This window comes from Alnus glutinosa, chromosome 6, assembly GCF_958979055.1.
Source record: "Alnus glutinosa chromosome 6, dhAlnGlut1.1, whole genome shotgun sequence".
Classification (NCBI taxonomy): Eukaryota; Viridiplantae; Streptophyta; class Magnoliopsida; order Fagales; family Betulaceae; genus Alnus; species Alnus glutinosa.
Window position 1 is genome coordinate 4,299,633 of NC_084891.1, and position 11,740 is coordinate 4,311,372.

General features: G+C 33.2%; 1 protein-coding gene across 1 annotated transcript; it reads left to right on the forward strand.

Annotated features, from left to right (window-relative positions):
- Nucleotides 1-1,716: 1,716 nt before the first annotated feature.
- Nucleotides 1,717-8,670, forward strand: LOC133870741 (DEAD-box ATP-dependent RNA helicase 15). The gene is made up of 12 exons (XM_062307948.1): nt 1,717-1,887; nt 2,017-2,135; nt 2,699-2,799; nt 3,448-3,620; nt 3,736-3,967; nt 4,087-4,205; nt 4,743-4,799; nt 4,917-5,101; nt 6,072-6,216; nt 6,298-6,381; nt 6,509-6,572; nt 8,246-8,670. The coding sequence occupies exons 2-12, from the start codon at nt 2,023-2,025 to the stop codon at nt 8,254-8,256; spliced, it is 1,284 nt and encodes a 427-aa protein (XP_062163932.1). The 5' UTR covers nt 1,717-1,887; nt 2,017-2,022; the 3' UTR covers nt 8,257-8,670.
- Nucleotides 8,671-11,740: the final 3,070 nt, after the last annotated feature.

Here is an 11,740-nt window from a genome sequence, read left to right on the forward strand (position 1 = left end):
AATAACAAACATTGTCCAAAATACATTTACAAACAAAACCTAAACTTTTTTATTTGTTCAATTCTTTTCAAATGACACTCTATCCTCTCTCCAATTATTGGACAATATTTAGGAGGAATTTGTTTTCTTAAAATATATAGGAGTTATTTTTGGTAAACTTATAGCCCGTTTGGGATTGGAAAATAGATTTGAGCCCGTTTGGTAACTCACTCTTTTATCCTTTATTTTTTCTCTCAAAAAACTAATTTATTCACGTAGTCAAACAACTTTTCTTATTTCTGACAAAAAATTCAAAAATATTTTAATCTTTTTATCATATCAATCAATTCCTATTTTTCTCTAAAAAAAAGTCAAACTTCTTTATTCACATTACCAAACAATTTTCTTCACTTTTATTTAATAAAAAACAAATCAAAATTATATTCACTTTTATATCGCATTAATAACTTATTATTACTATTTAAAAAATCAAAAATAGATACACACAGAGCTTTTAAAGCCAGGAAAATCCTTTTTTTTTTTTTTTTTTTTTTTTTTTTTTTTTTTAAAAAATATATTATATTTAAGATTTTTTTAAAAGTGTGCTTTGGCTATTTTAAGAGTAACAAAGCCAAGAAATATATTTATTTTTTTAATTTTTTTATCAAACAAACCGGCACAACTTTTAAACTTCTTAACATAATTTCGAACATGCTCTTAAACATTTTAGTTTAAAATAACATAATTATTAATAGAAAAAATTACAATTTAACCCTTCAAAACTGTCAACCGTTTTGCAAGTAGTCTCACGAACTACCAGCGTTTAGACTTTGGCCCTTCAAACTACCAAAAAGTTTCAAAAATACTAATTTTGTTGAAATATGCCTATAATACCCATGCCACGTGTCATTTTTCAATTAAAGAATTAAAAAAAATTAAAAACTAATTTATTTATTTATTTTTTTTTAAAAAAAAGAAGAAAATCGACTATCATCTCCCTTGAGGAGGGGGGTGGCTTGCAGGCTACCTTAGGCCGAAATCCATTTCAGGGTGGCGCGAAAGCCACCCCCAAGACCTGCACGTGAGCCACCCAAGAGGTGGTGTCGGCCACTTTTGAGGGTGGCTGCTTTTTATTTTATTTTCTTTTCTTTTTAAAAGAAAATAAAATTATACATTTTTTTTTGGTTTTTAGTTTTTAATTGAAAAATAATATGTGGTAAGAGTATTATAGGCATATTTGGACAAAATTGACATTTTTGAAACGTTCAGGTAGATTGGAGGGTTAGAGTTTAAGTGTTGGTAGTTCATGGAAGATCGGATCGCGGTTGAGAAATAATGCCACCCCAAACATCCATTTTTTTTTAAAAAAAGAAAAAAAGAAATTAGTTTATTTATTTTTGATTTTTTTTTGAATTTTTGAATTTTTTGAATTTTTTTTTTGAATTAAAAAATGACCCGTGGTAAGAGTATTATGGGGATATTTCACCAAAAAATGCATTTTTCAAAGTTTTGATAGTTTCGGGGGCCAGAGTCTAAGCCTTGGTAGTTTAAGGAATTATCTAAAAAATGATTAGTAGTTTATGAGGTTAAATTGTATTTTTTCTATAAAAATATTCTTATTTTTTTTTTCCTATAATATATATATATATTATATAGGGCTGGAATTAAGGGCAAGCCAGAAGGGTATTCACGGCAATATACGTACATCTCGCTTATATAAGCGGAGTCTCAAAGTCCAAACCCTATCACACACACTTTAGGATCTGTATACTCTGTGTTTTTCGTCGAGGTCTCCGCTCTCTCAAAATCTCTTTCCCCAAATTTATTTTTCAGCTAACCATTTTCCTTTGCAGACTCTAACAAACCCTAAACCTAACCCTAATTTTCAACTTCTTCACAGTCTCACAGGTGATTTCAATCTTCTCCTCTCCAAACCCTAATATCTCACTTTTCCTTCGATTTCATCTTTAAAACCCTAATTTGTATTCATATCGATGTTTCGAAGCCCTAATTACTAATCTTTGTGTATGTGTGTAGATTCAAATGGGAGAAACCAGGGAAACCGATGGGTACGAGGAAGAGCTTGTAGACTACGATGACGAAGAAGCCCAAGCACCGGCCTCGGCGCTTAAAGTTAACGGCGAAGCCGCCAAGAAGTAAGTAGAGTAGTTCCTGCGACTTTGAGATTCGATGTCGAATTTCTGGTTTTGGTTTTGGTTTTGTTAACGAGATAGATTGGAAACGAGGGAAAGTTTGACCCATTCTTTGGTTGCTCGGATAGGACCGCAAAACTTTGAATAAATTCGTTAATGTTTGATTCTAGTATGACCTTATACTTCTGTTTCCATGTCGAGTTTCTGTTATCTGGTTGGTTGATGAGATAGTCTAGGAAATGATGGGAAATCGATCCATTGTTTGGTTGCTTGCGTAAGAAAAGAAAATAAAAAACTTAAGTTTGAATATTTCATTGTTTGGTCTAACCATCTGTTTGCTTACATATTGTTATAGAAAAGTTAAAAAAAATGAGTATTAATCAAACTGTTTTTTTTACGACCCTTGAATACTTAGCCGAACTGTTTGTTTTCGCATGATACCGTGCAACTATTCATTATTTTCCTTGCTTTTAGTTGGTAGTCGTACATACCACGAGAAGCTTCCATTGAAGTATTGTTCTGTGTGTGTTTCTAAATGTGTTTGTTTCATTCTTTATTTTGTGTAGGGGCTATGTAGGAATTCACAGTTCAGGGTTCAGAGACTTCCTTTTGAAGCCAGAGCTTCTTCGAGCTATTGTGGACTCAGGATTTGAGCATCCTTCCGAAGGCAAACTTTCTACTCATTTTCTCAACTATTTTTGTTCGTGAAGCTGTATGATTTGATAACCATTTGCTAAGTTTGAGCAGTTTTTGGATGCCCACGAAAAAAGTTTTAAATATTTTGTGAATGTCTGACATCATGTCTAAATATTCATAGTTTGTTTTAGATATTTCTGTGATCCTGCATTGCTATATGACCTATGCTTTTTTAGACACAGCAAGTCTCCTTATGGGATTTGGCTTGTTTTATGTATTTGTTCATGCCTATTTGCTCAGATGCTTAACAATTCCTCTAATAGCGTGTTTATTAAGTGTTTCAATTTTTTTGTAAGAGAAAAATATGCTGATTTAGTCCCTGCTATTTCATTAAATTCTTCCCTTTAAGATAGTTTTCTAGAGAAATCTGTTTTTTCTAGAGAAATCTGTTATGTTTGTATATATCTGTTCTGGCCTGTGTATAGCAATATTTTTGGTATTTTGGTTTATGCTCCTGTAAATCATTTTGATCTTATGTTTTTCAGGTAATATTCTATTGTCATGAACTTGATTTCGAAGCACTTAGTGGTCTGGTATTCCTTTACGTAAAAGGATCAGAGAGGTTATATTTTACTTACCGATGGTTCCTTCAATCCAATTTTCTTTGGTTCTTCATCAGTGCAACATGAATGTATTCCTCAAGCTATCCTGGGTATGGATGTCATTTGCCAAGCGAAGTCTGGAATGGGTAAAACTGCTGTTTTTGTTCTTTCAACATTGCAGCAGATTGAACCTGTTGCTGGACAAGTTTCTGCAATTGTGCTGTGTCATACAAGGGAGTTAGCTTACCAGGTATATTCACTATCTTCCATTGTTGCAAGGCTGCTAATTTTTTGCATTTGCTTACATTGTTAAGCTTATTGGATTGTGTAGTCCTTTGTATAATTTTTTTCATTCTCTTTTGTAGATTTGTCATGAGTTTGAGAGGTTCAGTACTTACTTAGTTGATCTCAAGGTTGCTGTATTCTATGGCGGTGTCAATATCAAAGTTCACAAGGATTTGCTGAAAAATGAATGCCCCCATATTGTTGTTGGAACTCCTGGAAGAATATTGGCATTGGCAAGAGAGAAGGATCTTTCTTTGAAGAATGTGAGGCATTTCATTCTGGATGAATGTGACAAAATGCTTGAATCACTTGGTATGATTTCATCACTCTTGCCCCTTGAAATGCTTAACTTCTGTTTTGATGTCAAGTTTTTGTCTAGTCTTGGTCATTGGGTTTAACTTTAATCATTGTATGCTTTATGTGTTCTGCAGACATGAGGAAAGATGTGCAGGAGATCTTTAAGATGACTCCTCATGATAAACAAGTTATGATGTTTTCTGCAACGCTCAGCAAAGAAATCCGCCCAGTTTGCAAGAGATTTATGCAAGAAGTAATGTTCCATGGCCAGTACTACTTGAATTTAGAAGTCTGTTTTTCATAATGCCCGCTTTCTCCGAGATCTTAAAATCTGGTTGTTCCATCACTGTTAGCTTGCAATTGCCGTTGTGTTTTCGCAATTTATCCAGTCATTTTATGGGAGGTTGAGTAACCTGGTGGCAATCTTTTAGTCTCCAAAAATTGTCTGGGATTAGTGTCTTGTTGTTCTGTGCTTATTTTTCCTTTTCTTTTGTAGTCTTTTTACTTTATTAGCATGGGTAGGGCGTGTTTTATGACTCAAGTGAAGTTATGAAAACCAGAGAAGGGGGATAGTGGAGAATTGTCATCTACCTGGGTTGTTCTGTCAGTTGTATAGTAAATTTCTGTCGTGTCAATGGTGGTTATGACTAAAAAAATTACCTTCGAGGAGACAGCAGATGGAGCAAGATCTTGATTCAGTGGATGTGCATCCATCATTAATTTCGTTCTGGATTCCATTAGCTTGAGGAAAGGCCCTAATATGATTTACTGTCCCGTTTGTTCCTTTCAGCCAATGGAAATTTATGTCGATGATGAGGCCAAGTTGACCCTGCATGGTCTTGTTCAGGTATTATATCCTTGTATGTTGATTATCGGTTCTGCTCAGAAGAACAAGTGTTGATTATCTGTTTTTTTTTTCCTAGTATTTAATGATGTTACTTACCTTTCATAATTTAAATGATAGCACTACATCAAATTGAGCGAGTCGGAGAAAAACCGCAAGTTGAATGACCTCCTTGATGCGTTGGACTTTAATCAAGTTGTTATCTTTGTCAAAAGTGTCGGTAGAGCAGCTGAGCTGAACAAGTTACTCAAGGAGTGTAATTTCCCCTCTATATGCATCCATTCTGGGATGTCCCAAGAGGAAAGGTTTGTACCAGAGGCTAATCTAAGTCTGTATTGTTCATTTAATGTGATTGTACCGTTTAGGCGTTATGTTGTTGATTATTTTAATAGTTTTATAATTTACACAGATTTTTAATTTAATGGAACATAAGTGTGTATTGTAGATCAGAAGGGATATTCTTTAGAGAGATGTTGTGAAGTTTTTTTTTTAGTATTTTAGTTAAGTTTGCTGTAAGATCTTTTTTTTTTCAAGTTCAAATGATCATTTCTTGTGCTCTACTAAATTAGCTGGTAGTATTGATACTTACCTTGTGTGAGTGTTCATATATTCTAGTTAACTTTTCCATTTATTTGTGGTGCTTTATCATGTTTTCCTTGTGAATAATCCTTGATAGCTCAGTGTTTGGATTTTCTGAATTTCAGACAGTATTTTCCCCTTCAATGCATGTTTCTGGCTTTGTTTGGCAAACCCCTCTCCCCTTTCTCTAAAAAAGTCGAGTTCAAATATTTCATTTTTTATATCCATCAGTCACTTTTTGGCAACTTTTTTCATTTTGTATATAACATCAATTACTTTTTAACAACCTTTTTCTCTTTTCCTTACAAAAGTTTCAGAACTTCTTTCTACTTTATATCACATCAATCACTTATTATTACTATTAAAAAAAAAACTACTACCATAAGGTAACCAAACTCACCTATTTCATTTGTTATTGTCACTGTGGTTCCATTGTCTTATATGTTTCTTATGCTTTTAGAGTTTATATTCTTGGGTTATTGTTTTAGTACCATATGCTGTTCCTTCTGTTCATCTGCCTCTGTCTTTGTTGTGGTTGGAAAATTAGCTCAATCATTTTTGAGTTCAACTGGATTGTCTTTTCATCTTAATGTGGTTCAAGTCCTAGTATTCAGGATGAAATACCGTTGTTGCTTGAACATCACGTGGTTTTCAAAATGTGGATTGCTGAGATTATTCTGAATGGGTCGTTTGTAGGTTGACACGCTATAAGGGTTTCAAGGAGGGGCAGTCGAGGATTCTTGTGGCCACAGATTTGGTTGGTAGGGGGATAGACATTGAGCGTGTTAATATTGTCATTAATTATGACATGCCAGATTCTGCAGACACTTACTTGCACAGGGTAGGTTCAAATTAATTTTGATTATTTAAGTAATTAGGTCCTGTTATTGTCATTCCTGAGATTTCTGACTGCTCCTAACAGGTTGGAAGAGCTGGTCGGTTTGGCACCAAAGGGCTTGCGATTACATTTGTTTCATCTGCTTCTGACTCGGAGGTTCTCAATAATGTATGAGATTCTCTTTTTTAATGAATATAAAAGTTTTCCATTACTTATCGAGGAAAATAAAATTCAATGTTTTGTTGCTCAATTTGTTGCTGGTTTTAATTTTTCTTTTATTGTTGGATGATTGCAGGTTCAGATGAGGTTTGAGGTGGATATAAAAGAACTTCCTGAGCAGATTGATACCTCTACATATAGTAAGTTCTCTGAACTTCACTTGATCGTGATGCCTTTTATTTTTCAACAATTCGACCAGTTATTGTTTTGAGTAGGGGAAATTTGGAGTTACCAGGCTATTTGGGTTTTCATATAATTTAGAATTATGTCTGGTTTGACAGAAGTCTTATCTTCTTGTTTTTGAATTTGCCTGTTTTCTAGCATGAATTTTATTTAAAAACAGTTATTCAAGAGAAATTTTGATGTGGGTGCACTTCTATCGCCATTCATCAAATTATATTTGAATTCTTGAAATCCTGCTTACTAATTAAAAAAGGTTTTGGTAATATTGAGTTGTGTGGTTACTTTTTGGTAGTATATCCAACCTCTTCCTAATCTGGTGCTATTGTTGAGGATAATTTTTCTCCAGTATATCTCGAAGACTACCTCTCATATCTCATACTGATAGGGTCATCTTGTATGAGATGAAGCATAAATGGAGAAAGTTGACATTGTAACTAGTAGAGTTCTTTATTTATAAGTTCGTATGAGATAAATAGGGTGGTAAAGATAGCAAATATTTTGACAAAAATGGTAAAGAATTTTATAAAGGTCACAATTTTTACTTTTCAAGCTCAAGTCCTCCCCACACTTTTGTGAATCTTGTTGCTATCCTCTTATAAATTATAAATGATTTTTTCATTTCTTTTCTTTTCTTTCGGAATCATGCAATTTATTTTAATTATCAAAATAAAGTCTTGGAAAGAGTGATTGAAATTTGAATTTTCTTAAGAGATTGACCCCTCCACACCAGCCCCCCCCCCCCCCCCCCCCAAATAAAAAATCAAAAATCAAATAGCTGTTGTTACTTTTCCAAGGTTAGATCTTTAAGCATATATCTATGCAAATCAATGAAATGTCCTTTATATATAAAAGTCAATCAGATCTTTGTAATTATTATTCAAAAGGGTTTTATTAGGGGATTGAAATTCTTGACGACCTATAATACAAGAGGAAAAAATAGATGTTTTTCTAGAATTAAAATAGTTTACAAGTTATAATGTTCTTAACTGATGCTTATGTCATACGAGGAGAATCATTGTTTTTTTTTTTTAAATGTACTAAATTTATTTCTAGTTTTGTTAGAAATGATTTTATATTTGGAAAGAGGTTCTTAATATGGTATTATTATGTTAATGTCCAAAAAAAATACCCACAGAAATTTGACATCTACAAAACCTTTTGAATCGGTTAGCAGGTTGCCAAGATTTTATATATAGAATGAATGGGCTCTAGATGTGGTGCCGCATTATTCATGATAGTGGGATGTATTAACAAACTTTGTCCTATTATTCAAATCATTCCATAGTAAGGGTGAAAAGCGTAAATCAACGTTGTTTGAAAACCTCAATGTGACCATAACTTTAGGCATCGATGCAACTCTCTGTACCCTTTCCTACTGTCCCAACTTGCTTGCGGCGTCCCAATTGTTTTCTAGTTAGGGAAATAGTGTTATATGAATGAGCTGCCTGCTTTATTGTGGGTTTCCTTTGCTTTTTTATTTTTATTTTTGTAGTACGTTAGCAATTTGACTTGGAGGATGTTTTGCATAATGGCCTCCCTATGGCTTCATACTAGTTAACTTTTTATCTTAGATGTTGCAAAGAACGTTGCTAGGTATATTTTAACCATGTTCCAAATCTGTTTCTTGTAGTGCCATCGTAGGTGGAGGATTACATGTCCACACGGAAGCTTCACTTGGACAATGCAGGTGGGTATATCCCGCAGACCTAATGTGTTCTGTTTCAAACTCAATGTGAAACCACTGGCTTGGGATATGGCGTGGCTTTTTAATCTGGTGTACTCTTCGTTGGAGTTAAATGTAGCTTTTAAACTGTTGCGGGTCGAACAGCATGTGAGGATTTAGGTTTTATGCGATTAGGCACTTTTGCAATAGTCTCTCATTTTGATTTCTGAAATTGTTGATTGCGGGTGTATCATGTATTATTAATCAGAGCTGCTTAATCAAATCATTAGCAAGTGGAACTTGAAATAAAAACCTGTTGTCTTTGGGACTAAGGAAGAGTGTTACTTGCTGTTACAAGTAACAAGCAATCGGAAGCAATCGGTTTTACTTGAGTCAGGTATGTGTTGCTATTTCGCTTGGTGTAGCTTTGTGCCATTTGAAATTGCATGAATTTATTTTGCGTGATTGATCTGAATATTTATTGGGTCTGATTTATAGCTAGGGAACCCCAAGACTTGCATGATAGAGAGTTGGTCTCTACTGGCCTTTCTGCTTTGTAATTGGTTCTCACCTTGGTATCTTCTGTATGGTCTATTCCGTGGTTGAACGGAAATGACTCTCTTCGAATGGCCCTTAGCTCTTCTGTTACCTTACCCGTGCATAATCTTGGAATAAAACTGTTCTAGGCCACATTTTCTTGGAAAAAGCGTAGGGTCCTATTCCATTATTGCCTGTGTTCGAAAAGCCCTCTCTTTTAGCCCTTTTGACTTGACAATCTTGAGTGTATTCTTTCATGTAATAATCTTTACATTCTCTGCCAATAGAAGGGATTTTTGTACCCTCTATTCCGGTGGAATCCAACACAGTTTGTTTGGCGAAATGGCTATTTTATTAAGAATGTCAATAATTTTTATTGACATTCTATTAGAAAAAATAATTTTTTATTAAAAGTTGAAGAATGTAGAATGGAATAGCTTTACAAAAGCTATCTTTTTTATTTCTTTTTTCTTATTTGTCCCCTATGAGAGCATTTCTATAGACTTATGCATATTTCTAATGTAAAACAGCTAATCAAAATTCTGTCATTTTTATTTTTTATTCAGTTTAACTATTCACTTTTCTATACCTCCTTTTAATAACTTATCTAAACTTCTTTTCTACCTTAAGAAAATAATCGTTTTTAAAATATTTTATTCACTTTAATTAAAACCTTATCTCCTTAAAACAAAAACGCATGAAACCAGCAGCTTGCTTTCCAAAATTACCCGATCATTATGGCCAAGGCTTGTATAAAATAAATGGGACGGTTATAGTTACTATGTAATTGCAAACCCCATAATCGCTTTTTAATGTTGTTACTAATTGCTTAAGGCGGAATGCTTAATAATCGTTAATAGCCTATTTTTATATATAAATTATATAAATATTTATATTATATATTTAATATAATATAGTTCATCAAAATAAGACTTAAAATAATAAATAAAAAGAAGAAGAAAATACTTTCTCAATCATAAAAGGAAAAAAAAAAAAATCTGCATCGATTAGTAGATTGTACATCACGAAATTGGTATACCTTTGTATCACAGCTTGTGTTATATTTTGTTTTATTCTTGTCAAGTTGTTCTAAGCTGCTTTTGTTTGTTATAGAACAAAGTCTGCTTGTAATCAAAAGAAAGTTTTTGTTTTATGTTTATTCCTTAATGCCAGATTCGTTCATGAAAAAGTTCTCTTATTTGTTCTTCATGGTATTTTTTTTTTCATTTGTTTCGTTTATTTTATATATATTTTTCTCAAGTTCATAAATCGCTGCTTAATTTAATTTTTTTTAAAAATAAATTAAGCCAAAAAAACTGGCCCAAATTAAAGTCCAAAAGTCAATATATTTAGTAAGTAGTTATCAACAGCCGATTATAGGTTTTAATAATTGCTAACCGCTTAAGCGGAGCGGTTGTAGTTGTTAAAATTTAATAACCGTTTCAGGTGGTTGCAGTTAGCGGTTAGAGCTAATAATCGCTAATCGTAATTGATTGTACATGCCTAATCATAGCAAACAAAACAATAGATGCGATCATCTCATGCTAGGATCACAGAGACAATTACTAACGTGCCCAACAAGAGGATCTAGTGTGATACCATACAAATAAGGGTGAAAATGTGGATGGATAATAATCGTCCGCATTCATTATCTGCACCTAACCACTAACCGCACCTATATATCCGCATATGCGGATATGGATACGTTCCCTTTACATCATATATATATAATTAAATTCACTAAAATGACGTCGTTTTGGATTCGGTAAGTTTAGGATTTTTAAGTTATGTTAGGTTTTTTTTACTATCATCTCAAAGTTATATCTCACTACATTTATTTATTGGAGTAATTCAAATCTAGATTACTCGATGAAACAATGATCATCTATAGCTGATAATCATGAATTGTGTAACAAGTGAAATCTTAATTTATTTAAGCTTGCATATAGTAATAACCGTATTATTTAAGCTTTTTGCACATAAATTTGGATGGTAATTCAAAATAGCCATTATCACATATGCAGATAGAAAATAATAACTGCATTTAATAACCGTAATAAATGAGCGGATACTAATATTTAAAAATGAGAACCACATTATGCAGATGCCGATAACTGCATCCGCATTTTCACCCCTACATGCAATTGTTCTTGAATCGATTGGTTAATAGACCGGGTATCGGGTCTATTGGCCGAACAATTCTTTGTCTCATCCATAAGGTTGATGACTGTGTCCCACCCGCAAATTAAATAGGGCATCCCAACGCTCTCTGCATTTAATTACTGTATGAATTCAAAAAGACAAAATAGTCCTCACATTTAATTCTAAAGTAGACTAATTGATTAGTAGTCAAATGAAAATTAAATGAAAAACAGAAAATAGTGCTCTAAGTTGATTAATACTCTTTCTAGTGTGATGTTGCAGACCATTTCCCCTGAATCGTTATACATTTTTCAAAATAATGAAGTGATATATGAATATATACCAAATATGTGTTAGTCAACAGTCATCTTATACCAAGCTTCAAATAAGATTTTCAGGCCAAAAGAGGCAGTGCAGAGTAAATTTGCCGTTCAAATGAAGTTGAAGTTCATAAATCCTAAAGCATTTAGGATTAGGATATCATTCATAATCAAGGCTTTGAGTGGGTATGTAATTAATTAAGAGAGCATATATATATATATATAGAAGGAAAGTTCATAAAAGCACTTAGGAGTAATATTAATTGTCACTGTAAACTACATCTGGACTTCTGCAGTGGAAGATGCCACTGCACGCCTATGGCTTAAAGCCACGTACAAAAGATTTACATGAAAAGCATGCATGCAAACACTCGTCATATATATCCATCCATGCATCCATAAAAGACTTGCTTAATTCTGCTATTTCTTTCTTCCACATACAATATTGTCATTGATGGCGTCG